Here is a 27465-nt window from a genome sequence, read left to right on the forward strand (position 1 = left end):
TGGGGAGGTTGTCATTGGCTCGAATTACAACCGGCTTCCCTGAAGAGTGAGTTGAAAAAAAACCCCAGGAAGTGCAAAGTTTAACAATACAATCATGCTGCTGCTTCTTCTGGGAGAGAACTGGTAAATTCCCAGCAGGTTAGTCTCTGTGGGTGAGTTGAGTGAGTGAGGATTCCCCAGTGTGTGGACACAGAGACTTCTTCTCCTCCCGGAACTCTGCGCTAATGGAGTCTGTACAACTCACCGAAGACGAGATGGCTGAAATAAAAAAGGAAGTAAGTGGATGGCCGCTCCTTTTGGGCGCTGGGGGAAGGAGCGGATTCCCTCCTGCTCTCTGCTTGCGAATTTGCCGGCGCTTACCTGCCCCCCCCGCGCCCCCCCCACCTTGTCCGGTTGAAGGACAGGGGACAGGTGAGAGAGCCGCAAGGCTGACACACATGGGGCAGTGAGGAGGGTGCTGGAGGTGGGGGTGAGACAGACTGGCACACCTAGGGCACTGTGGGGCAGGCGTGCCTGGGCTAACTGGGGCAGTAGGGATGGGTACATCTGGGCACTGAGGTATGGATACACCTGGGCGCAGGTACACCTGGGCACTGAGATACAGGGTGGCACAGTGATTAGCGCTGTAGCCTCACAGCACTAGGGACCCGGATTCGATTCCCGGCTTGGGTAACTGTGCAGAGACTGCACGTTCTCCCCATGTCTGAGTGGGCTTCCTCCGGGTGCTCCGGTTTCCTCCCACAGTCTGAAAGACGCGCTGGTTAGGGTGCATTGGCCGTGCTAAATTCTCCCTTGGTGTACCTGAACAGGCACAGGAGTGTGGCGACTAGGGGATTTTCACAGTAACTTCATTGCAGTGTGAATGTCAGCTTACTTGTGACACTAATAAACTTAAACTAAACCCGGTCACTGAGGTCCGGGTACACCCGGTCACTGAGGTCCGGGTACACCCGGTCACTGAGGTCCGGGTACACCCGGTCACTGAGGTCCGGGTACACCCGGTCACTGAGGTCCGGGTACACCCGGTCACTGAGGTCCGGGTACACCCGGTCACTGAGGTCCGGGTACACCCGGTCACTGAGGTCCGGGTACACCCGGTCACTGAGGTCCGGGTACACCCGGTCACTGAGGTCCGGGTACACCCGGTCACTGAGGTCCGGGTACACCCGGTCACTGAGGTCCGAGTACACCCGGTCACTGAGGTCCGGGTACACCCGGTCACTGAGGTCCGGGTACACCCGGTCACCGAGGTCCGGGTACACCCGGTCACTGAGGCTACTGTAGCTGGGGCAGTGTGGAGCTGTGCAATTGGGGAGTGACAGGCTGACTGCACAAGGGGAAACACGGATGAGGAGAAATTTCTTCACCCAGAGGGTGGTGAATGTGTGAATTCGCTATCACAGAAAGTAACTGAGGCCAAAATGTTGTGTGATTTAAAGAAGAAATTAGATATAGCTATTGGGGCTAAAGGGATCAAGGGGTATAGGGGAAGGGGGGAATCAGGATATTGAATTCGATGATCAGCCATGATCAAAATGAATGGTGGAGCAGGCTCGATGGGCCGAATGGCCTACCCCTGTTTCTAGTTTTTATGTTTCTGTGTTTCCGTGGGCTGGGCACATGGGGCACAAGCTGATCTACTTGGACTGGTATGGGCAAGCACACATGGGCTTGGCAGGGAGTTGCCCACCTGGGCACTGGTTATACCTGGGACAATGCAAGGCCTGATGTGGGGATGCCAGCGTTGGACTGGGGTAAACACAGTAAGAAGTCTCACAACACCGGGGCAAACCCCGAAAGCTTGTGGGTTTACTATCAAATAAACTGGTTGGACTTTAACCTGGTGTTGTGAGACTTCTTACAATGCAAGGCCCAGTCTTCATTTCATTCAGGTCCAGACAGGCCTCACTATTTGGACTGAGGCTCCACATGGACTGGCCTCATTGTAGACACTGCCTCAGTGTCATCTATCCAAATTTACAAAACTCTAAACCAGAATTATTCAATTCAAATCTTCCCTTTGGCTTAGGTTAACAAAATCCCAATCATTCCTACATTGGAGGGGTTTTTAAAATTTGAAATAATGCTTTTTTGAAAACTTTTAAATTGTCATGTGTTTTTCAGTATTAACAATGGCTCTTTTCTCAAATTTAAAAATAGCCAATGTAATTGTGGTTAGAAGCAGGCTGACAGTATGTATCAGAGAGAAGGACTAACGCACACATCAACCTGTGAACAGGGCTCCACCTCCCAGAACACTAGTCTTGTTAGAACATAGAACATTACAGTGCAGTACAGGCCCTTCGGCCCTCGATGTTGCACCGACCAGTGGAACCAATCTAATGACCCTCTGGCCTAAACTATTCCAATGTTATCCATATGCATATCCACTGACCATTTGAACGTCCTTAAAGTTGGCAAGTCCACAACTGCTGCAGGCAGGGCATTCCACGCCCTCACTACCCTCTGAGTAAAGAACCTACCTCTGACATCCGTCCTATAATTACCACCCCTTAATTTAAAGCTATGTCCCCTCGTGTAAGCCATCACCATCCGAGGAAAAAGGCTCTCACTGTCCACCCTATCTAACCCTCTGATCATCTTGTATGCTTCAATTAGGTCACCTCGTAACCTTCTTCTCACTAATGAAAATAACCTCAAGTCCCTCAGCCTTTCCTCATAAGACCTTCCCACCATACCAGGGAACATCCTGGTAAACCTCCTCTGCACCCTTTCCAATGCCTCCACATCTTTCTTATAATGCGGCGACCAGAACTGTATGCAATACTCCCAAGTGCGGCTGCACCAGAGTTTTGTACAATTGCAACATGACCTCACAGCTCCGAAATTCAATCCCTCTACCAATAAAAGCTAACACACCGTACACCTTCTTAACAACCTTATCAACCTGGGTGCCAACTTTCAGGGATCTATGCACATGTACACCAAGATCTCTCTGCTCGTCAACACTACTAAGAGTTCTTCCATTAGCCCTATATTCTGTACTCCTGTTACTCTTACCAAAGTGAATCACCTCACACTTTTCCGCATTAAACTCCATTTGCCACTTCTCGGCCCAGCTTTGCAGCTTATCTATGTCCCTTTGCAAACTGTAACATCCACCCTCACTGTCTACAACTCCTCCGACTTTGGTGTCTTCAGCAAATTTACTAATCCATCCTTCTACACCCTCATCTAGGTCATTTATAAAAATGACAAAGAGCAGTGGCCCCAAAACAGATCCTTGAGGTACACCACATGTAACTGAACTCCAGGTTGAATATTTCTCATCAACCACCACCCTCTGTCTTCTATCAGCTCGCCAATTCCTGATCCAAACTGCTAAATCACCCTCAATCCCATGCATCTGCATTTTCTGCAGTAGCCTACCATGGGGAAATGCTGACAAGTGCTTTAATTCTCTGGAATGTAGGCTGCAAATTTGACTTATTTTAATTTTGTTCATTCTTTTCTCATACTGACCTTGGAGGAAATTGAATAGAACCATAGCACCATCCGGTGCAGAAGAGACCCTTGGGGCCATTGAGTCTGTGCTGACTCAGGAGAATAAGAATTAAAATACTTTGTATAATTCTCATTCTTGTTTTCAGATCTCTAAAAGGTTTGACACCTCATTATCTCTGTGCAGCCCACCCCCTCCTCCTCACCTGCCTCTGTGCGCCCCCCCCCGTTGCCCGCCTCTGTGCGCCCCCCCCCGTCGCCCACCTCTGTGCACCCCCCACTTTTTCACAGTAACTTCATTGCAGTGTTAATATAAGTCTACTTGTGACACTTGTAAAATAAATTAAAACTTAAATTTAAAACCAACCCCTTTGACCAAGCTTTTGGTCACCTTGTCTTATATCTCATGTCACATTTTATTTGACAGTTGTTCCTCCGGATTATCTTTAATACATTAAAAGCGCTGTTTAAATGCAAGTAATTGGCAACTGTATTTAGTTGAGAACAAATGATTTGCTCCTTTTGTAAAATCTAATATTGAACATACAAGTGGTAAATGTGGCATTGGCGTAAAGTTCGATTAGATGTTGTCACTTTGAGCATTATTGTGAGTCTGTTGGTGATGCTGAGAGTTTGTGAGGTGGAAAAGGAAGGCGAGCAGTGTGAGTGGATATGTAGCAAGCTGTATTAGAAAGTGCTAAAACTAATCCCTGAGAGAGGGAGAACCTGACAATAAGATAAAAGAAATGAAAGACTGACATTTCTACAAATGATGTGTTGTACTTTGGAAAGTCAAACCAAGGTAGGACTTGTACAGTGAATGGTAGGGCCCTGGGAAGTGTTGAGGAACAGAGGGACCGAGGAGTACAAGTACATAGGTGGACAGGGTGATAAAGAAGGTGTTTTAGTACACTGGCCTTCATCAGTCAGGGCATTGAGTATTAGAGTTGGGACATCATCTTACAGTTGTACAGGACGTTGGTGAGGTGGCATTTGGAATGTTGTGTACAGTTTTGGTTACCCTGTTAAAGGAAAGACATTGATAAGCTGGAAAGAGTGCAGAGAAGATTTACATGGATGTTGCCAGGACGACTGGGCCTGAGTTATAGGGACAGGTTGGCCAGGCTAAGACTTTATTCCTTGGGGTGTAGGCAAATGAGGGATGACCTTACTGAGGTGTATAAAATCATGAGAGGTATTGACAGGATGAACACGTGTAGTCTTTTTCCCAGGGAAGGAGAATTGAAAACTAGAGGGCAAAGGTTTAAGGTGAGAGGGGAAAGATTTAAAAGGGACCTGAGGGGCAACTTCACACACAAGGTGGTGTGTGTGTGGAATGAGCTGTCAGAGAAAATGTTTGAGGCAGGTACAACAGCAACATTTAAAAAGCATTTGGACAAGTACGTTGATGGGGAAGGATTAGAGGGATATGGGCCAAACTTGGGCAATTGAGACTAGCTGGGAGGACACCATGATCGGCATGGACTGTTTAGGCCGAAGGGCCTGTTTCCATGCTGTATTGTTCTATGACTCGGTAACTGCAGAAGGATTATTTGGATCTGAAACATTAATTCTGTTTCGTTCTCCACAGATACTGCCAGACCTAGAGTCATAGAGGTTTACAGCATGGAAACAGGCCCTTCGGCCCAACGTGTCCATGGAACCAGTTTTCACCATTAAGCTAGACCCAATTGCCTGCATTTGGCCCATATCCCTCTATACCCATCTCATCCATGTAACCGTCTAAATGCTTTTTAAAAGACAAAATTGTACCCACCTCTACTACTGCCTCTGGCAGCTCGTTCCAGACACTCGTCACCTCTGTGTGGAAAAATTGCCTCTCTGGACCCTTTAGTATCTCTCCCCTCTCACCTTAAACCTGTGCCCTCTAGTTTTAGACTCCCCTACGTTTGCTGAGTTTATGTAGCATTTTCTGTTTTTATATGAGGAAAAACATTGGGGCGGCAGAGTGGTTAGCACCGCTGCCTCACAGCGCCAGGGACCCAGGTTCAAATCCTGGCTTGGATCATTGTCTGTGTAGAGTCTACATGTTCTCCCCGTGTCTGCATGGGTTTCCTCTGGGTGCTTCGGTTTCCTCCCACAGTGCAAAAGGTGTGCTGGTGAGGTGCTTTGACCATGCTAAATTCTCCCTCAGTGTACCTAAACAGGTGCGTGAGTGTGGTGACTAGGGGATTTTTCACATAACTTCTTTGCAGTGTTAATGTTAGCCTATTTGTGACTAATAAATAAACTTTACTAGTCACAGGCTTACATTAACACTCCAAAGACTGCAATAAAGTTTAAACATGAGTGATTTACGTGTGATTGGTGTCTCCCTGAGAGTTTGGTCGAGGAAAATTGAGTCTAAGGGGATTGGATACTCAGCTGATGGGGGTGGTGGGAGGTAACTGTAGGCTATGGGGAAACGGCAGATGGAAATTTAACCTAAGTGAGCTGGATTGCACAGTTCTGTAAATTACATCACAATTGGTTGGAACTTTTTAAAACTAATTTATGGGAAGTGGATGTCTGGCCAGGCCAGCATTTATTGCCCATCTCTAATTGCCCTTGAGAAGGTGGGGATGAGCCACTTTCTTAAACTGCTGCAGTCCCCGAGGTGTAGGTTCACCCACAGTGCTGTTAGGGAGGGAGTTCAGGATTTTGACCCAGCCACAGTGAAAGAATGGCAATATATTCCAAGTCAGGATGGTGAGTGACTTGGGGGGGGGGGAACCTCCAGGTGGGAGTGTTCCCATGTGTCCGTTGCTCTTGTCCTTCTTGATGGTAGTGAGCATGGGTTTAGAAGGTGCTGTCTAAGGAACTCTGGTGAGTTGTTGCAGATGGTACACATGGCTGCTGTGCATCGGTGGTGGAGGGAGTGAATGTTTGTGGATGGGGTGGCAATCAAGCGGGGCTGCTTTGTTCAGGATGGTGTTGAGATCCTTGAGTGTTGTTGGAGCTGCACCCATCCAGGCAAGTGGAGAGTATTCCATCACACTCCTGACTTGCTTGTAGATGATGGACAGGCTTTGCGGAGTCGGGTGAGTTATTCGCCGCAGGATTCCTTATCGGTGACTTACTCTTCTAGCTACAGTAATTGTATGGCTAGTCTATTCAGTTTCTGGTCAATGGTAACCCCCAGATGTTGATAGTGGTGGATTGAGTGATGGTAATGCCATTGAATGTCAAGGAGCAATCAATTAGGGGGGAGTTTTTCCACTGATACCCATTGACTCCAGCTTTGCTAGGATTCCTTGATGGCATATCCGGTCTAATGCTGCCTTGTTGTTAAGGGCTGTCACTCTCACCTCACCTTTGGAATTCAGCTGTTCTGTCCATGTCTGAACCAAGGCTGCAGTGAGGTCAGGATTTGAGTGACCCTGGTGGAACACAAACTGGGTATCACTGAGCAGGTTGTTGCTGAGTAAGTGCCGTTTGATAGCTCTGTTGATGACCCCTTTCATCAGTTGACTGAATTTGAGAATAAATTGTTGGGGCAATAATTTGCTAGGTTGGATTTTTTCCTGTTTCTTGTATACAGGACATACCCAGGCAATTTTAACATTTGCAGGTAGATACCTGTGTTGTAGCTGTATTGGAACAGCTTGGATAGGAACGTGACAAGTTCTGGAGCACAAGTCTTCAGTGTTATTGCCAGAATATCGTCAGGGCTCCTAATGGTGCAATTAATCACGTTTAAAAAAGAAATCACTTCTTATCCTTCAGCGTCTTGTAACTTCATTTCTTCCCCTTGCTGTTCTACAAAAACGTTCGAGAAATGGAATATTAAAACCAGGAATTTTCTAGGGAAGAGTGTTCACTGGACTAAAAGCCTCTGTTGAGAATCTCAGGCTAATAAGCTAGTGTACAACTGCATCTCAGGTTGACTAGACTTTACATCCACTGATGAATAACTTGGTATATTTCTTTCTCAAAGTTCATCAATTCTTGGCCAGAATTCAACAATTTCTGGAATGGTTGGGTGTGTAATATTTTTGCCTAATTTGACTTTCAACTCACTGCCTCCATCCCAAGATCATAGAATCACAGAGCGCAGCTGAGGCCCTTCGACCCATCAAGTCCACATCAACCCATTAGAAAGGCCTGAACTTCCACTCAATCCCATTTACTTGGCCCATAGCTCTGAATGTTATAGTGCGCCAAATGATCATCCAGGTACTTTGTGAAGGATGTGAGGCATCCCGTCTCCACCACCCTCCCGGACAGCACATTCCAGACCCTCACCACCCTCTGGGTAAAAACATTTTTCCTTAAACCTCCTGCCCCTCAACTTGAACCTATGGTCCCTCGTGACTGACTCTTCAACTAAGGGGAACAGCTGCTCCTTATCCACTCTGTCCATGCCACTCATAATCTTGTACACCTCGATCAGGTCACCCCTCAGTCTTCTCCGCTCCAATGAAAACAACCCAAGTCTACCCAACATCTCCTCATAACTTAAATGTTCCATCCCAGGCAGCATCCCGGTGAATCTCCCCTGCACCCCCTCCAGTGCAATCACATCCTTCTGATAATGTGGCAACCAGAACTGCACACAGAGCTCCAGCTGTGGCCTCACCAAAGTTCTACACAACTCCATCATGACCTCTCTGTTTTTGTAAGGATGTGAGTGAACTGCTTCACACCCAGGAAAGAGGCAATGTTTGTTAGCCTACAATTGACTGATTTCCATATGATGAGGGAACCTGCTACCCCCTCCTGGATGCTTCCCCCCTCCCTGGTGAGACGTCACGTCAGTGTGAATCAGTGCTGCCATGCAATAGCTGGGGCCAGGCACCATGACCAGACCGGGGTGGGTCGGAGGCCATCGAAGCCGCTGAGTGGTCGGGAGGGGGGCATGGCAGTGTCCACCTGACACTGGTCATTGGGCACTTTATGCCAGGGGCAGTGCCAAGAGGGCGGGGCCAGAAGGTAGGTAGGGCCATGCACAGTGGGGACTGTAAACGGTGCCTATGCGAGGGGTTGGGGTTCATGTAGGGATGGACCACAAAGGGGATACGGGGTCATGATGGTGAAGGGGGAGCATGTCGTGGATCTGCTGGGGAACCCATTACGAGGGTCCTGATACTCCGATACCAGTGACTCGTGTTGGTGTGGGGGGGGGAGGGGAACCATGCAGCCGATGCGGGAAGGGGGATCCGATGTCCGAAGAGGGCAAGGGTTGGGAGAGCAGTGCTGTGAGGTGTTCCCCTGCGGACAAGATATTGAATGATCTCTGCCTGTCTTTTCATGTGGGTGTGAGAATCACATTGAACTGTGAGCAGGGAGAGGCTTTCCTGGTGACTGGATTAATTTTTAATCCCTCAAACTATATCAGGAACAGGTTCAGGGGGAAGCTGTGGATTTCTTGAGCCTGTTCCTGCAGGTAGTCAGGATTGTGTAAATTTTCCTCTGTGTGTAAGGTATAGATTGAGGTCACAGTGGTTGTTAAAGCTGCGTATAGCGGTTGGAGAATGTAACTGAAGGCGTGTCTTGGATCACAGAATCCTGTTGCCCAAATAAGGCATGCATGACATTGCAAGTTTGATATGTTGATTGATGTAATGTATCTGGTAAGCTGGGTTTCCTCTCTGTTACATCACATCTGTCATTTCTGTTAGGAGTTCAGGTTTCCCGTAGATACCACCCTGCTTGTACCGATTTCTGGGGGAATCTCCCTCCAAAAGACTCGATTCTCCAGGGGAAAAAGTTTCTCCTGATTGTAAGTGGGAGACGGCTTATTTTTAAACTGTGTCACCTGGTCCTCTCAGGATCTCTTATGTTCCAGGAAGATCACCTCTCACTCCTTTTCTGAGGAAGGATTTTTTTAAAAACCCAACAGGGCAGAAGGAGGCCACTGGGCTCATTGTGTCTGCAACAATCCCACCCAGGCCCTATCCCTGTAACCCCCACATATTTACCCCGCTAACCTATACATCCCAGGACACTAAGGGGCAATTTAGCATGGCCGTTGCACCTAGCCCGCACATCTTTGGACTGAGGGAGGAAACCAGAGCACCGAGAGGAAACCCAAGCAGACATGGGAGGAATGTGCAAACGCTACACAGGCAGTGACCCAGGCTGGGAATCGAATCTGGATCCCTGGCGCTCTGAGGAAGCAGTGCTAACCACTGTGCCACTGTTCTTGCACTGGAGGGAATGCAGCGAAGGTTTACCAGACTGATTCTGGGGATGGCAGGACTGATGCATGAGGAGAGATTGACAAGGTTAGGATTGTTTTTGCTGGAGTTCAGACGAATGAGACTTGTAAAATTCTAATAGGACTAGACTGCAGATGCAGGAAGGATGTTCCTGATGGTGGGGGAGTCCTGAACCAAGGGTCACAGTCTGAGGATTCAGGATAGACCATTTAGTACAGAGATGAGGAGACATTTCTTCACCCAAAGAGTGGTGAGTCTATGGAATTCAGGAAGTAGTTGATGCCAAAACATTGAAAGTATTTAAGAGGCAGCTAGATGTAGCACTTTGGGGCTATGGGATATATGCACATTTGGAAGAAAATGGACTAGTTAGTGACAGGCAGCATGATTTTGTGTGGGGAAGGTTACGTCTCACCAACTTGATTGAGTTTTTTGAAGGGATGACGAAGATAATCGATGAGGGAAGAGCTATGGATGTAGTTTATATGGACTTTAGTAAGGTGTCCAACTGGCATACTGGGATCCGAGGTGGGCTGGCTAGATGGGTACAGAACTGGCTTGTTCATAGAAAACAGAGAGGTGATGCATTGTGGAGAATCAAATTTAGGTTGAATTATACTGTAAATGGCACAACCCTTAGGAATATTAACATACAGAAGGATCTGGGTATGCAAGTCCATAGCTCCCTAAAAGTGGTAACAGAGATGGTCAAGATGATTAAGAAGGCATATGGCATGCTTGCCTTCAGCAGCTGGGCATGGAGTACAAGAGTTGGGAAATCATGTTGCAGCTATATGTGGTTAGGCCACATTTGGAGTATTGTGTGCAGTTCTGGTCACCACACTAATAGCAGGATGTGGAAGCTTTGGAGAAATGCAAAGAAGGTTCACCAGGATGTTGCCCGGTCACGAGGGTGTTGAATATGACTCTGAGCCTCCCCCACTCATATCCCCGAGGATGTTGACTGGTCTTGAGGGCGTTAGCTTAAGGGAGGATTTGAATAAACTAGGATTGTTTTCACTGGAAAGAAGGAGGCTGAGGGGAGACCTGATTGAGGTCTATAAAATTGAGAGGCAGAGACAGGGTGGATAGTCGGAGGCTTTTTCCCAGAATGGAAGAGTCAATTACAATGGGCACAGGTTCAAGGTGAGAGGGGGAAAGTTTAAAGGAGATGTGCAGGGGAGGTTTTTCACGCAGAGAGTGGAGGGTGCCTGGAACGCACTGCCAGAGGAGGTGGTGGAAGCAGGCACATTAGCAACATTTAAGAGGCATCTGGATAGGAACATGAATAGGGAGGGAATAAAGGGATACGGACTGAGTAAGGGCAGAAGGCTTTTTTTAGTTTAATTAGAGCATCATGATTGGCACAGGCTTGGAAGGCTGAAGAGTCTATTACTGTGCTGTAGGGTTCTTTGTTCTCTTGGTTCTTTACTGGTCCGTGTCCTTGGAGATAAAACCCCTCGTGGCATTAGGTCAACAATGGCTTTCCCTTAGAGGAGAGACTAAAACTGGGGACTAAAGAGGTCTCTCGTTTGAGAGGGAGATGAAAATTTTTTTCTCTTGAGAGGGTCACAGGTCTTTGGAACTCTCCTCCCTGGAGAGCGGTGAAGGCAGAGTCACTGAATATTTTTAAGGCAGTGGTAGATAGAATTTTGACCAGCAAGAGAGACAAAGGTTACAGGGGTCGACAGGAAAGTGGAGATAAAGCCACAGTCAGATCAGCGATGATCTTACTGAATGACGGAGCAAGCTTGAGGGGCCGAATGGCCTGCTTCAACTCCTAATTTGTATGTTTATTTGGTCAAAAAAAATAAGAAACATCTTTTAAAAAATGGAGGGAAGTTTGAAAATGCATTGTGTGGAGAGAGAGTGTTATTTATAAAGAGCAACCTACTAAGTGAGAGTAGTGAGGAGGAAGATAGCTGATTCAAGACTACTTTATATCGAAGGGTAAGCTATTGGCAGACTTATTAGTCAGTATTTCATATCTGTTCTCCGAATGGGACAGAAAAGAGACAGAATGGTGGACTGAAAGTTGTTGGATTCATGGAATCATAGAATCCCTGCAGTACAGAAGGAGGCCATTTGGCCCATCGAGTCTATACCGACCACAATCCCACCCAGGCCTTCTTCTCACAACCTTCATTTACCCTGCTAATCCCCCTGACATTAGGGTCAATTTAGCATGGCCAGTCAACCTAACCCACATATCTTTGGACTGTGGGAGAAAATCAGAGACCTGGAGGAAACCCATGCAGACACGGGGAGAATGTGCAAACTCCACACAGACAGTGACCTGAGACTGGAATTGAAACCGGGTCCCTGGCGGTATGAAGCAGCAGTACTAACCACTGCACCACCATGCCTCCCATAAATCCATCATTCTCCTGGTGGATTTAAAACAAATTCTTTTTAACGGTAATCAAGAAAACACTGAGACTTTAGCCATCCCTTGTTGCCTGAGGACAGTTGAGAGTCAACCACATTGCTGTGTGCCAGACTGGGTAAGGACAGCAGATTCCTTTCCCTAAAGGACATCAGTGAACCAGTTGGATTTTTTCTAGAAATTGAAAATAGTTTCATGCTTGCCATTACTGAGACTGGAGGGTTTATTAATTGAACCTTAATTCCATAAGTAGCTATGGTGGGATTTGAACCTGTGTTCCCCAGAGCATTCTACAATACTGGTCCAGTGACATTACCACTGCACAGTTATCTCTGCCATTGTTGATGTGGCACAGATTGGGAGGGGGGCAACTGAGAGTACAAAGTGTCAAAGTAGGCTTACATTAACACTGCAATGAAGTTACTGTGAAAATCCCTTAGTCACCTTAGGCACTCCAGCGCCTGTTCGGGTATGCTGGGGGAGAGTTGAGCGTGGCCAATGCACCCTAACCAACACACCTTGGGAATAGAGAGTTAAAAATGAACACAGACTAAGACAGATGGGAAAATATTCTTCACGGTGACAGATGAGGGATCTGGGATTCCAGGTAAACTAGTTTCCAAAGAGCTACTGCACAGACAAAATAATCATAGAGGCTAATAGAGTGTGAGTGTGGAGAAGGTTGAAAACAGGAAGTGATATTTTGTAGAGATTTGCTCAGACTCAGCTGCAGTGCATTCAGTGTTGGGTATATTGGCCACATAGATTCTGTCCTGATCCCTGTCGTTACGAGTGATTTTTATTAATTACTAATCCAAATATGTAATTCGAGAATGCAAGAAATAGAAGCAGGAATAGATGACATGACCCATCCAGCCTCCTCCACTACTCAATGCAATCATGGCGTCAACTCCATTTTCTTACCCACTCCCCATATCCTTTAAAACGGAGTTGAGGAGGAACTTCTTCACTCAAAGGGTGGTGAATCTCTGGAATTCTCTGCCCGTTGAAGTGGTGGAGGCTGCCTCGCTAAATATTTTTAAGACGCGGGTTGATGGGTTTTTGATAAGAGAGGGGATTAAGGGTTATGGGAAGAGGGCGGGAAAGTGGAACTGAGCCACGACAGATCAGCCATGATCTTATTGAATGGCGGGGCAGGCTCGAAGGGCTAGATGGCCTACTCCTGCTCCTATTTCTTATGTTCTTAAACCTCTACGAGGCCAAAAATATGTCTGCTCCAGCCTAACGAAGCACCTCTCTGAGGTGGAGAATTTCACAGATGCACAACACTGTGAGTGGAGAGATTTCTTCCTGTTTCAGCTCATTGTTCTGGGGCACTGTTCTTGTGTTTCAGATTTCCCGATCATCGGAAACAATCTCTCAGCATCCACCCTGTCAAACCCCTTCTCAATGTTCTCGGTGTCAGTGAGATCATATCTCATTTTTTAAACTCCCAGAGAATATAAACCCAATTTACTCCTAGGACGACATCCCCCCCACCCCCGCCCCTCATCCCCAGGAGCAACTTAGTGAAACTTTGCTGTACTGTGTGCATGTTTATCCTTTCTTAAATGTGGAGATCAAAACTCTACACAGCAATGCAGAAGTGGTTTTACCAAAACCCTGTACAATTCTAGTAACACTTCCTTATTCTTGTACTCCAAGCAACTTGCAACAAAGGCACATCCCATTTGCCTTCCTAATTGTTTGCTGAACCTGCATGTGAACTTTCTATATTTTTGCAAGTCCTTTGAACATTAACACTTATAAGTTTTGCATCATTTAAAAATAGTCTGATTCCAGAGTCTTAAGACCATAGTGAATAGCTTCACACTCCCTGACATGCTTCTCCATTTCCCATCTTGTTGTCTACTCCCTCAACCTCTCTGTATTTCTTTGCAGCCTCTCTCTGACCTCTGCACAACTTGCCTTCCCACCCAGCATTGTATCATCCACAATTTTAGATGATGAGACAGAGAAAATCTATCAGAGTCAATTAAATAGATTCCCACCATGTCTAAACAAGAGTGAACAAAGAGAACAAAGAACAAAGAACAACACAGCACGGGAAACAGGCCCTTCGGCCCAACGAGCCCGCGCCGCCGTCCTACTATCTCAGTGACCTATTCATGATTTTAGTCTACGTCTAACGTGCGAGGATCAGGGAGGTCCAATTTAGGGACAATTTTAGTACCCAATCAATCAGCCTAAAAGCACATCTTTGGGGGATGTGGGAGGAAACCGGAGCACCCGGAGGAAACCCACGCAACCACGGGGAGAACGTGCAAACTCCCACAGACACAGGCCCAAATCCATGTGTCCGCACAGCAACAGAGATAGTCTCTGAGCTGTCATGTTGCCCTCGAGATGGTCCAGTTTAAGCACACTAACGACATGAAGCAATAGGCAACTCCCGAAGCAACATCCAAGAGCAGCCCACTACAACCTGCCACCTGCATGCCCCTTGCTGGACTTAAATGCCTGTGGAGACAAAAAAATTCATTATTAAACAGGCAAAGACTAACATTCCTGAGGCAAAATGTATTCCCAAGCCTACAATGTTCAGTAAGGCCTACTATATCCCCCTATATGTAGCCCGCTCATATGGCTGTCTAAGTGACTCTTAAACAACCCTAGCGTGCCTGCTTCCACCACCTTACTCGGCAGTGCATTCCACACCCCCACTACCCTTTGCGTGAAAAACTGCCCTCTAATATTTGTCTTATACCTAGCCCCCCTCACCCTAAGCCCGTGACCCCTCGTTCTATCCATTTCTTGTAGCGGAAAAAGCTTACCACCATTTACTCTATCTATCCCCTTCATAATCTTATAAACCTCTATTAGATCCCCCCTCAGCCGACGTCTCTCAAGGGAAAACAGCCCAAGTTCATCCAATCTTTCCTCGTAAGACAGCCCTTCCATACCAGGCAACATCCTGGTAAATCTCCTCTGCACTCTCTCCAGGATCTCTACATCCTTCCGGTAGTACGGCGACCAGAACTGGACACAGTACTCCAAGTGAGGCCTAACCAATGTTCTATACAACTGCAACATCAAACTCCTACTCTTATATTCTATACCTCTTCCTATGAAGGCTAACATACCATACGCTTTCCTCATCACATTCTGCACCTGTACCGACACCTTCAGGGACTTATGCACTTGCACCCCCAGGTCTCTCTGCGTATCTATACTCCGGATAGTTCTACCTTTTATCGTATAACTCCCCTCCACATTATTCCGGCCAAAGTGCATCACCTCGCATTTCTCCGGATTAAATTCCATTTGCCATCTATCTGCCCAATCTACCAGCCTGTCTATGTCCTGTTGCATTGCCAGGCACTGCTCCTCAGTACCCACCAATCCAACCATCTTGGTGTCATCAGCAAATTTGCTGATCACACCACCTACCCCCTCTTCCAAGTCATTAATATATACCACAAATAGAAGAGGTCCAAGTACCGAGCCCTGCGGCACACCACTGGTGACAGGCCTCCAATTGGAAAAGGAGCCTTCCACTACTACTCGCTGTCTCCTCCTCCCAAGCCAGTTCTCCACCCATCTACATACCTGGCCTTGTATCCCATGAGCCTTCACCTTTTCTATCAGCCTACCATGAGGGACCTTGTCAAACGCCTTACTGAAATCCATATAGACAACATCAACGGCTTGTCCTTCGTCAACCGTTTTTGTCACCTCTTCAAAAAATTCCACTAGATTCGTAAGGCACGACCTCCCTGTAACGAAGCCATGCTGCGTATCCCTGATCAGATTGCAGCGCTCCAGATGTTCATACATCCTATCCTTGAGGATCCTCTCCATTAGCTTACCTATAACTGAAGTCAAGCTCACCGGCCTATAATTCCCTGGGTTATCCCGCTGACCCTTCTTAAACAACGGTACTACATTTGCAATGCGCCAATCCTCTGGGACCTCACCTGTGTCCAAAGAAGAGACAAAGATTTGCGTCAGAGGCCCAGCAATTTCATCCCTCACCTCCCTTAACAGCCTGGGATAGATGCCATCAGGCCCTGGAGATTTATCCGTCTTTATACTGTCTAAGAGTCCCAACACTTCTTCCCTCGTGATGACTATATCCCTCAACGGATCCTCAAACTCCTCAAGCACAGCACCAGACATCAGGCCCCTCTCCTGCGTGAATACCGACGCAAAGTATTCATTCAGGATCTCCCCCATTCCCCCAGGCTCCAAGCATAGTTCCCCTCCTCTGTCCCTGAGAGGGCCAATCTTCCCTCTAACCATCCTTTTATTTCTAACATAGGAGTAAAATGCCTTAGGATTTTCTTTAATCCTACCCGCCAAAGCCATTTCATGGCCCCTTTTTGCCTTTCTGATGCCCCTTTTAAGTTCTCTCCTACATTCTCTGTATTCTTCTAACGCTATCTCTGTCCTCAAATGCCTAGATCTAATGTACGCCTCCCTCTTCCTCCTGACCAGGTCCTCAATATCCCTAGTTACCCACGGCTCTCTAATCCTACCCTTCCCATCCTTCCTCTTGACCGGCACGTGCCTTTCCTGCAAAGATTTTAGTTTTCCCTTGAGAGACTCCCACATACCCAGCGTCGACCTGCCATCAAGCAGCTTACCCCAGTCCGTATCTTTAAGATCCTGCCTAATCCGGTTGTATCTAGCCCTCCCCCAGTTTAACACCCTCCCCTTAGGACAGGCTTCATCTTTATCCATTAATATCTTAAACCAGACAGAGTTGTGGTCACTGTTAGCCACCTGCTCTCCTACTTCAACGTCAACCACCTGCCCAGGCTCATTCCCCAGAACCAAGTCCAGTATAGCCCCCTCCCTGGTCGGGCTATCCACATACTGCTCCAGGGATCCTTCCATTACACACTGTACAAATTCCTCCCCGTCAGCACCCTCTGATCTCGGCACCTTCCAGTCTACCCCGGGGAGATTAAAATCTCCCACTACCACCACCCTATTCTTCCTGCACTTATCTAGAATGTCCCTGCTTATCCCTTCTTCCACAGCCCTCAGGCTGTTGGGCGGTCTGTAGTACACACCCAACATAGTAACATCTCCCTTCCTATTCCTCAACTCCACCCATAGCGACTCGATTCCTATATCCTCTATTCCTCCCTCCCTCTGCACTGCTATGATGCAATCCTTAACTAACAACGCCACTCCCCCACCTCTCTGTGACCCTCCCCTATCACGCCTGAAGCACTTATACCCGGGAACATTCAACTGCCAGTCCTGCCCTTCCTTCAACCAAGTCTCTGTCACCGCCACCACTTCCAACTTCCTTTCGAACATTATTGCCTTCAGTTCATCTGTTTTGCCAGTCACACTCCTAGCATTGAAACACATGCACCGAAGACACTCAGAAACAATTCGATCCTTCTTCCTACCCTCTGGGCTTACCCTATCCCCAATCCCAGTTCCGTCCACATCCCCACCCCCCCTCCATATTAGTTTAAACACTGCCGAAACACTCCAGCTAACCTTCCAGCTAAGATATTCACACCCTTCCCAGTTAACTGTACCCCATCCCTCTTATATATTTGCCCCTCTTTCATAAAGACTTCCCAATGGTCTACGAATCTAAAACCCTCTGCCCTACACCAATCCTTCAACCACGCATTGAGTTGGAGTATCTCATTATTTCTAGCCCTGCTAGCCCCAGGCACTGGCAGCAGCCCAGAGAACGCCACCCTGGAGGCCCTACATTTCAGCCTAGCCCCCAACTCCCTGAACTGCCTACGTATGTCCCCCCTGCACTTTGTTCCTACATCCTTCTCTCCTATGTGCACTATCACATCAGACTTGGTCCCTCCACCCTTCAAAATTCCCTCTACCCTTTCTGAAACATCCTGTACCCCTGCCCCAGGGAGGCAGACTACCATCCTGGATTCCCGCTTTTGCCCACAGAACCGCCTGTCAATCCCTTTGACTCTCCCATCCCCCACCACTATCTCACACCCTGCACTCTTCCCTTCCTCCGAGGTATTCTGATCTCCCTCCCTTGCCTTCTCTACCCCAGCTGTCACCCCACCCTTGATATTCCGGGGTAATTCCTCCAGGGCGGTCCTAGTGCCACGACTCCTTTTCTTTTTGCTCTTCCTAACTGTGACCCATCCGTCTCTCCTCCCAGGTCCTGGTATCTGCTCAGTGTTACTGTCCCTATCCATTATTTCCTCATTTTCCCTAACTAAAAACATATCCTCCAGCCTCAGTTCCAGCTGCCTCACCCGGGCCCTTAATCTCTGCACCTCTAGACATTTCCCGCATATGTGGGCTTTCGGGAGATGTGCTGTCTCCAGAAATGTCCACATATGACAACGAACACAGTGAACACGTGTAACCCTAGACCCTGCCATTATGTTTGCCCCCTATTAAGTTGTCCTATTAATTCCTGTTACCAAGCCTACTCTCGCCCAAGCCCAGTGAGCTTAAGCCCTTTTACCTCTCACTCTGCTTCCCGCTCCCGACGCTGCCCGCTATCTACCTTGGCCTTCTTTTTATACTCCCGCGCTCCCTTCCCAGCAGCCCCCGCGCCTATCTCCCGCTACGGAGCGCCAAAATAATCAAAAAACCCTCTCGAACTAGAATTAAGTCAAAATATAGTAATTACAATGCAGCACACTCACCAAAAGGCAGCCACTCGTCGAAATCACAGCTCCAGAGAACAGTGAGTGATCACCGATCTGAGCTAGGTAGTTTGGTTGAGGGTCAGATGGTAGTACACATGCCTGAATCACAAGGTTCTGGGTTCAAGTTGTTTCTTCAGAAGGAACTCTTTAAATGTAGACACTAAAAATATAGCAAAGTCTACTCCAATTTATAAATCAAAGAAAGGGTTTAATAAAGAAACATCATTACTCCAAACTTGGGGCTTCGCCCAAGGCCAATCTAAACACTCCACAATTCCCAACAGATTCTTATTGAAAGTGAGTCAGCTGGTCAGCTGACCTTTACATTATTCTGTAATTAGATCAATGGTTTACTGGGTCAGCTGACCCTTAAAGCTTGTTACCCTTGGTCACATTACATCCAATACAAAGTTTATACCTGTTTGGCGCAAGAATGGTCAGGGAATTATGGCTAAACCGTGGCTTACAAGGGAAATTAAAGACAGTATCAGATTCAAGGAAGAAGCCTACAAATTGGCAAGAAAAAGCAATAGGCCTGAGGATTGGGAGCAGTTTAAAATTCTGCAAAGGAAAACCAACGGGTTGATTTAAGAAGGGGGGAGAAAGAGTATGAAAGTAAGAACATAAGAAATAGGAGCAGGAGTAGGCCATCTAGCCCTTCGAGCCTGCCCCGCCATTCAATAAGATCATGGCTGATCTGAAGTGGATCAGTTCCACATTCCCGCCCTCTCCCCATAACCCTTAATCCCCTCGCTTATCAAAAACCCATCAACCCGCGTCTTAAAAATATTTAGCGAGGCAGCCTCCACCACCTCAACGGGCAGAGAATTCCAGAGATTCACCACCCTTTGAGTGAAGAAGTTCCTCCTCAACTCCGTTCTAAACCCCCTTTATCTTGAGGCTGTGCCCCCTAGTCCTACTGTCCTTTCTGAGCAGGAAGAGCCTCTCCACCTCTATCCTATCCATCCCATTCATCATCTTATGTCTCAGTGAGATCTCCCCTCATTCTTCTAAACTCTAACGAGTACAAGCCTAGTTTATTCAGCCTCTCCTCATAGCTCAACCCCCTCAACTCCGGCATCAGCCTAGTAAACCTCCTCTGCACTCCCTCCAAGGCCAAAATATCCTTGCGTAAGTGCAGCGACCAAAACTGCACACAGTACTCCAGCTGCAGCCTCACCAATGCCCTATACAGCTGCAGCAAGACCTCCCTACTTTTATATTCAATCCCCCTCGCTATGAAGGCCAGCATCCCATTCGCCTTCCTGACCACCTGCTGCACCTGCAGGCTGGGTTTTTGTGACTCAGTAGCAGAGAACATAAAAATTGACAATAAAAGCTTCTATAGGTACGTAAAGAGAAAAAGATCGACAAAAACAAATGTAGACAGTCAGGAACGGAGAAATCATAACAGGAATAAAGAAATGACCGAGGAATTAAATTCATATTTTGCTTCAGTCTTCACAAAAAAAGACGAGTAGTATTGCTGGAGGTTCTGAGAGAAACCAGTTTTAGTGAAGAACTGAAGGAAATCAGCATTAACAGAGGAATGGTTTTGGGGAAATTGATGGGATTGAAGATGGATAAATCTCCAGGTCCTGATAATCTTCATCCCAGAGTACTTAAGGAAGTGCCCCTGGAAATAGTAGATCCTTTGGTCGTTAATTTTCAAAATTCTTTGGATTCTGGACTGGTCCCTGCAGATTAGAGGGTAACTAATGTAAGCCCGCTATTCAAAAAGGGAGGTAGAGAGAAAACGGGGAACTATAGACTAGCGAGCCTGATGTTGGCACTGGGGAAGTTGCTGGAGTCCATTATCAAGGATTTCATAACTCAACATTTGGAAGGCAGTGGTAAAAATCAGACAAAGTCAGCATGGATTTACAAAAGGAAAGTCATGCTTGACGAAATCTATTGGAATATTTTAAGGATGTAACTAATAGAATTGACCAAGAAGTACCAGTGGATGTGGTTTATTTAGACTTTCAGGAGGCTTTCAACAAGGTCTCACATAACGGAATACTATGTAAAGTTAAAGCACATACGATTGCAGGTAATGTCTTGAGATGAATAGAAAGCTGGTTAGCAGATAGGAAGCAAAGAGTTGGCATAAATGGGCCTTTTTCTGATTGGCAAACAGTGATTATGCGCTTAGGATTATATTCATTAGCGTTTAGAAGAGTGAGAGGGGATCTCATAGAAAGTTATAAAATTCGGACAGGGTAAGTTCAGAAAGAATGTTCCTGATGGTGGGGGAGTCCAGAACTAGGGGTCAAAATTTAAGGGTAAGGGGTTGACCTTTTGGAACTGAAGTGAGGAGAAATTTCTTCACTCACAGAATGACGAATGTGTGGAATTCATTATCACAGAATGTAGTTGAGGCCAAAATGTTATGTGATTTCAAGAAGAAACTAGATATAGGTCTTGGGGCTAAAGGGACCAAGGGATATGAAAGGAAGGGGATAAGAGGATATTGAATTCAACGACCAGCCATGATGAAAATGTTTAGCGGAGCAGGTTCGAATGGTGTACTCCCGCTTTTAGTTTCTACATTTGTTATTGTGAAGGTTTCAAGCGTGGGTTGGTGTTTTATGTTACGTGTGGAGTTAATTATTGTTTTGTTTGCAGGCTTTAGAAAATCTGCGGCCGTATCTGTGTGATAAAATAATTGCAGAGAGACACTTCGATTACTTGCGAGCCAAAAGGATATTGTCAAAGGAAGATACAGAGGAGATTTCCCACCAGATAGCGGGCAGACGAAAGGCAGGGAAGTTACTTGATCACCTAACAGAAAATCCGAAAGGCCTGGATACGCTGCTCAGCAGTATCAGGCGCGAGGGCACGCAGAATTTCCTCATCCAGAGAATAACAGATGAGGTGCAGAAGATTAAAAATGAAAAGCTGATCCAGAAAGGTAAAAACATATTTTCTGTCTTGCTTCATAGAACATAGAACATAGAACATAACAGCGCGGAACAGGCCCTTCGGCCCACAATGTTGCGCCGACCAGTCTTATTTTTAAAAAAAAACAACATTGACCCACTAATCTAAACCAATCCCTTTTCGTCCATAAACCTATCCACGGATCTCTTAAACGCCCCCAAACTAGGCGCATTTACAACTGCAGCAGGCAGGGCATTCCAGTCCCTCACCACCCTCTGGGTAAAGAACCTGCCCCTGACATCCGTCCTATAACTACCCCCCCTTAATTTAAAGCCATGTCCCCTCGTGCTAGCTTTCTCCATCTGAGGAAACAGGCTATCACCATCCACCCTATCTAAACCTCTAATCATCTTATATGTTTCTATAAGATCCCCTCTTAGCCGCCTTCTTTCCAGTGAAAACAACCCCAAATCCCTCAGTCTCTCCTCATAGGACCTCCCCTGCATACCAGGTAACATCCTGGTAAACCTCCTCTGCACCCTCTCCAAAGCCTCCACATCCTTCCTGTAATGTGGGGACCAGAACTGCACACAGTACTCCAAGTGCGGCCGTACCAGAGTTGTGTACAGTTGCAACATGACGCTGCGACTCCTAAATTCAATCCCCCTACCAATAAACGCCAAGACACCGTACGCCTTCTTAACAACCTTATCTACTTGATTCCCAACTTTCAGGGATCTATGTACAAAGTACATAGTACACTTTGCTTCGTCAAAGTACGTGTCTGCATTTCTTTTCCTTGGGTATAGAGTTAAAATTGTATTTTCCCTCATCGTTCGGTAACCTTGATAGATGTTATAATCCAGGTCAGAAACCCCAAGGTTTTTTAATGAAGTGAGCCCAGACCAAAAGTTTTGTACTTTGGTAAGCATAAGATGTTTCACCCCAGATAAGATTCAATGACCTTCTAGGGAGCTTTTATCAAACAAGGTTTATTTAAGAATACAGTTAACATATAATTAGCAATCACTTTTACCAATTACAAACTAAAAATTACAACCATGGCATTGTACTATCCTTAACAGCTAAATGTGCTGTTCCAACCAAACAAACCCTACTCCGGGTTTAGCGCAGAAGACAGGTATGCTCACGTGATGCTGGGTTTTGCAGCTTTCCAACCCCTGCTGTGGACTCCTGGACGTTGAGTTGAAAACGCTGAAGTCTTCCAGCATATTTCAAGAGACAGAGGCACTCCTTGCCTCCAGTTATCAGCTAGCCAGCCACCAAGAGCTGCATTTCCAGTACCAGGGAGAGAGACAGAAACGCACTCTGGGACTTCCCCGTTATTGGGAACATTCTTTCTGAATCTACCCTGTCTAACTCTTTTAGAATTTTATAAGTTTCTATGAGTTCCCCTCTCACTCTTCTAAACTCCAGTGAATATAATCCTAACCGACTTAGTCTCTCCTCATATGACAGACCTGCCTTCCCAGGAATCAGCCTGATAAACCTTTGCTGCACTCCCTCTATGGCAAGGACGTCCTTTCTCAGATAAGGACACCACAACTGCACACAATATTCCAGGTGTGGCCTCACCATTACCCTGTACAATTGCAGCAAAGCATCCCTGTCCCTATATCTCAAAGAATTCTACCATATTATGGTCATTCATCCCCAAAGGTTCTCTCACAAGTAGATTGTCAACTAATCCTTTCTCATTGCACAACACCCCCAGTCCAAGATGGCCTGATCTCTTGTTGGTTCCTCGATGTATTGCTCCAGAAAACCATCCTGTATGCGCTCCAGAAATTTCTCCTCTGTTGCACTGTGACTAATTTGACTCTTCCAATCTATATGCAGATTAAAGTTGCCCATAATCACAGATGTTCCTTTAACACATACATTTCCGATTTCCTGTCTAAAGCTTTACCGAACATTACCATAACAATTTGGTGGTCTGCATACCATCGCCACCAATGTTTTTTGCCTCTTGGTGCTTCTTAACCTATACAGATTCCACATCATGTAGGATAATATTTTTCCTCAATATCATATCGATATCATCTTTGATCAACAATGCAAGTCTATCACCTTCTCCTTTCTGTCTGTCCTTCCTAAACACTGAATAACCCTCAATGTTTATTTCCCGTCCTTGGTCATCTTGGAGCCCCACTTCTCTGTAATGCCAACTATATCGATCGATCTAGATGAGCCGCCTTCTGCTCCAATGAAATGTTGAGAAGACTGAAGCTGATATTTTTGATTTCCATCACAAACCCCTGTTCTCTGGTCACCAATTCCATCAGCTTCGCTTGCCAGTGTCTCCGGCTTTGCAGTCTGCTCTCAACCTCGGAAACTTATTACGCCCTGAACCATACTTCAAATCCCATGCCCTCTTCGTCACAAAGACTGTCTCCATAATGTAGCCCATCCCCACCCCTGCCACAGCTGATCTGAAACTTTCTTCCCTGCCGTTGCCGTCTCTCAGACGCCAGGCCATCCTCCTGTCCTTTTGAAATTTCAGTTCTTCCATAATTCTGCTGTCGGCGCTCTTAACTTCATTCTGTGCTCACTGACCTACATCAACTCCCACCTTGTGAAGATTCACTTTAAGAATCCTCATGCTTGTTTTCCAGTCACCTTGCCCCCTCTGTACCTCTGGAATCCCGTCCAACCCTACAGTCCTCTCTCAAGTCTGCAATTTTTCAAACATGAGAATGGGACCTCCTGACCCTGTCCTGCCCCCAACTCCATGGAGTGAAAGTTGGGTGTAACAGGGTCAAAGGTTGGCAGGAAAACAATAGCTGAATGATGGTCTGCCTTCAAAGAAGAGGCATCAGTGAAGAATCCTAGAATCCCTACAGTGCAGCATGTGGCCGTTCGGCCCGTTGCACCAACTCTCTGACAGAGCATCTTATCCAGTCCCTCTCCCCAGCCCTAACCCCATAACCCAGTGTATTTACCGTGGCCAATCCACCTAACCTATGCATCTTTGGAGTGTGGGAGGAAACCGGAGAACCCAAAGGAAACCCATGCAGAACACAGGGAGAATGTGCAGACTCCGCACAATCACCCAAGGCCGGAATCAAATCCGGGTCCATGGGGCTGTGAGGCAGCAGTGCTAACCATTGTGCAAACATGTCACTAGCAGTTTGGGATACATTCAGAGTATATTCACGCGAAAGGAAAAGGCAGGAGAAATAAATCCAGAGCTCCCTGGATGATCAAAGGGACAGAAATTAAGATGAAGAAGAGAAAGTGAGCCAGGTTTACCTTGCCAGGAAGTTTGCAAAATCAAGCAACTGGCCTCGGTGAAAATCCAGCCTCTGATTTGTTGCTTTTACATGGAATTGTGTTCCTCTGATAGATTTTCTTTTCTAGTTAAGGAATTAAACTGATAAGTCACATCGAATCAATATTTATCAGTGTTATGTATCTGTCTCCTCCATTTCTTTTTCTCTTCCACCTGAAGCAGGAACCTTTTCGAGCAGTTGCGAGATGTCCAAAGAAATGTCCGGAACAAACAACCTGTCTGTGTTTTCTTCCGTTGAGACCAGCACTCAGAGGACAGAAGCAAACATTCTGTTTCACCCGGAAGGAGAGTATAGCCCAGTGCCGTCTGTCTCACCAACTCTCTCTCCATTAGACTTACAATCTATGTCCTTGCAGGAGAAGACAGTCGTTTTGAGTAATGTGGAAACAATGCCAACAACATTAAGCCTCCCCAGGCCCGGGGAACCTGGAGCTCCTTCTCTTCCTCCTGAACTTGAAGCTGAATCTGAGGGAGCGTGTAGCAATTCCAGTGACAATGAGTTCTTACCCTTGAGGTCACGTGCACCATGACTTCAAAATCCCAAAATCAGTCTTTACCAAAAGCATATGGATATGGACATACGAAAGGAAAGACTGATTCCATTTTGTTAAGTCATCAAGGTATATTATGAAGCCAAACTAGACCCAAAATCTTTTTTATTTTGACAACAGTGCGAGGATAAGGTGTTTCACTCCAGCTGCGATGCTATTGACACACTAGGATACTTTTATGAAAACAATTTTATTTAACAATACAGATTAATTATAACAAATGAATTAGCTTAACATTTAACTGATAGTATCAGCAAGAACTTTCAAAAGTTAATTGGGGGAGTCGGTGGGAAGGCAAAGGGATGTCTGGCAGGTGGGAGGCTTTCAAAAGTGTGTTAACCAGCATTCAGGGTAAACACGTTCTGCTTAGAGTGAAGGGAATTAGTAGAACCCTGGATGACTCAGAATATTGAGGCCTTAGTCAGAAAGAAGAAAGAGGCACATGACATGCATAGACAGCTGGGATCAAGTGAATTCCTTGAAGAATATAGGGGGGTAGGAGTAGAGTTAAGAGAGAAATCAGAAGGGCACTAAGCGGACATGAGATTGTTTTGTCAGATAAGGCAAAGGAGAATCCAAAGAGCTTCTACAAATAAAGGGCAAAAGAGTAACAAGGGAGAGAGTAGGGCCTCTTAAAGATCAACAAGGCATGGATCCACAAGAGATGGGTGAGATCCTAAATATTTTTCATCAGTATTTATTGTTGAGAAAAGCATGGATGTTAGGGAACTTGGGGAAATAAATAGGGATGTCTTGAGGAGTGTACATATTAAAGAGGAGGTGTTGGAAGTCTTAAAGCGCATCAAGGTAGATAAATCCCCAGGACCTAATTAAGTGTATCCCAGGACATTGTGGGAGGCTAGGAAGGAAATTGCAGATCCCCTAGCAGAGATATGTCGATGTGTCGAGTATAGGGCTAACGGGAGGACTTTGAGTAGTGTGGATGAGCAGAGGGATCTAGGTGTATGTGTACATAGATCCCTGAAAGTTGGGAATCAAGTAGATAAGGTTGTTAAGAAGGCATACGGTGTCTTGGCGTTTATTGGTAGGGGGATTGAATTTAGGAGTCGCAGCGTTATGTTGCAACTGTACACAACTCTGGCGAGGCCGCACTTGGAGTACTGTGTGCAGTTCTGGTCCCCACATTACAGGAAGGATGTGGAGGCTTTGGAGAGGGTGCAGAGGAGGTTTACCAGGATGTTGCCTGGTATGGAGGGGAGGTCCTATGAGGAGAGGCTGAGGGATTTGGGGTTGTTTTCGCTGGAAAGAAGGCGGCTAAGAGGGGATCTTATTGAAACATATAAGATGATTAGAGGTTTAGATAGGGTGGATAGTGATAGCCTTTTTCCTCTGATGGAGAAATCTAGCACGAGGGGGCATGGCTTTAAATTAAGGGGGGGTAGCTATAGGACGGATGTCAGGGGTAGGTTCTTTACCCAGAGGGTGGTGAGGGATTGGAATGCCCTGCCTGCTGCAGTTGTAAATGCGCCTAGTTTGGGGGCGTTTAAGAGATCCGTGGATAGGTTTATGGACGAAAAGGGATTGGTTTAGGTTAGTGGGTCATTGTTTTGTAACTGGTCGGCGCAACATCGTGGGCCGAAGGGCCTGCTCTGCGCTGTAATGTTCTATGTTCTATGTTCTATATTTGAATTATCGATAGTCACGGGTGAGGTGCCTGAAGATTGGAGGGTGGCAAATGTAATGCCTTTGTTTAAAAAGAGCTGTAGGGAAAAGCCTGGGAACTACAGACCAGCCTTACATCTGTGGTAGGTAAGTTGTTGGAAGGTATTTTGAGAGACAGATCTACAGGCATTTGGAGACACAAGGACTGATTACGTTCAGTCAGCATGGCTTTGTGAATTGAAAATTATGTCACAAATTTGATTGAGTTAGACGTAGATGAGGGCAGTGCAGTTGATGTTGTCTACATGGACTTTAGCAAGGCCTTTGACAAGGTACTGCATGGTACATTGTTGTATAATGTTAAATCTCATGGGATCCAGAGTGAGGTAGCTAAATGGATACAAAATTGGCTTGATGACAGAAGCCAGAGGGTGGTTGTAGAGAGTTGTTTTTCAAA

At 46.3% G+C, this 27465-nt stretch overlaps 1 protein-coding gene across 2 annotated transcripts; it reads left to right on the plus strand.

Moving 5' to 3' along the window:
- Nucleotides 1-26296, plus strand: bcl10 (BCL10 immune signaling adaptor). 2 transcript variants are annotated; one of them, XM_080196483.1, is made up of 3 exons: nucleotides 1-275; nucleotides 21267-21552; nucleotides 24994-26296. In XM_080196483.1, the coding sequence occupies exons 1-3, from the start codon at nucleotides 225-227 to the stop codon at nucleotides 25362-25364; spliced, it is 708 nt and encodes a 235-aa protein (XP_080052609.1). In that variant the 5' UTR covers nucleotides 1-224; the 3' UTR covers nucleotides 25365-26296. The 2 variants fall into 2 exon arrangements, with proteins under 2 accessions (XP_080052609.1, XP_080052610.1); XM_080196484.1 differs by having other exon boundaries at nucleotides 24997-26296.
- Nucleotides 26297-27465: the final 1169 nt, after the last annotated feature.

This window comes from Carcharhinus amblyrhynchos, chromosome 9, assembly GCF_965287045.1.
Source record: "Carcharhinus amblyrhynchos chromosome 9, sCarAmb.v2.hapA, whole genome shotgun sequence".
In the NCBI taxonomy this organism is placed as follows: Eukaryota; Metazoa; Chordata; class Chondrichthyes; order Carcharhiniformes; family Carcharhinidae; genus Carcharhinus; species Carcharhinus amblyrhynchos.

What these genes read in the sequence shown, in the direction of transcription:
- bcl10 (XM_080196483.1), top strand. Translation starts at nt 225, where the DNA reads ATGGAGTCTGTACAACTCACCGAAGACGAGATGGCTGAAATAAAAAAG. An exon ending in TGGCTGAAATAAAAAAGGAA is followed by an intron (nt 276 to 21,266) that starts GTAAGTGGATGG and finishes TTTTGTTTGCAG; the next exon opens with GCTTTAGAAAATCTGCGGCC. An exon ending in TGAAAAGCTGATCCAGAAAG is followed by an intron (nt 21,553 to 24,993) that starts GTAAAAACATAT and finishes TTCCACCTGAAG; the next exon opens with CAGGAACCTTTTCGAGCAGT.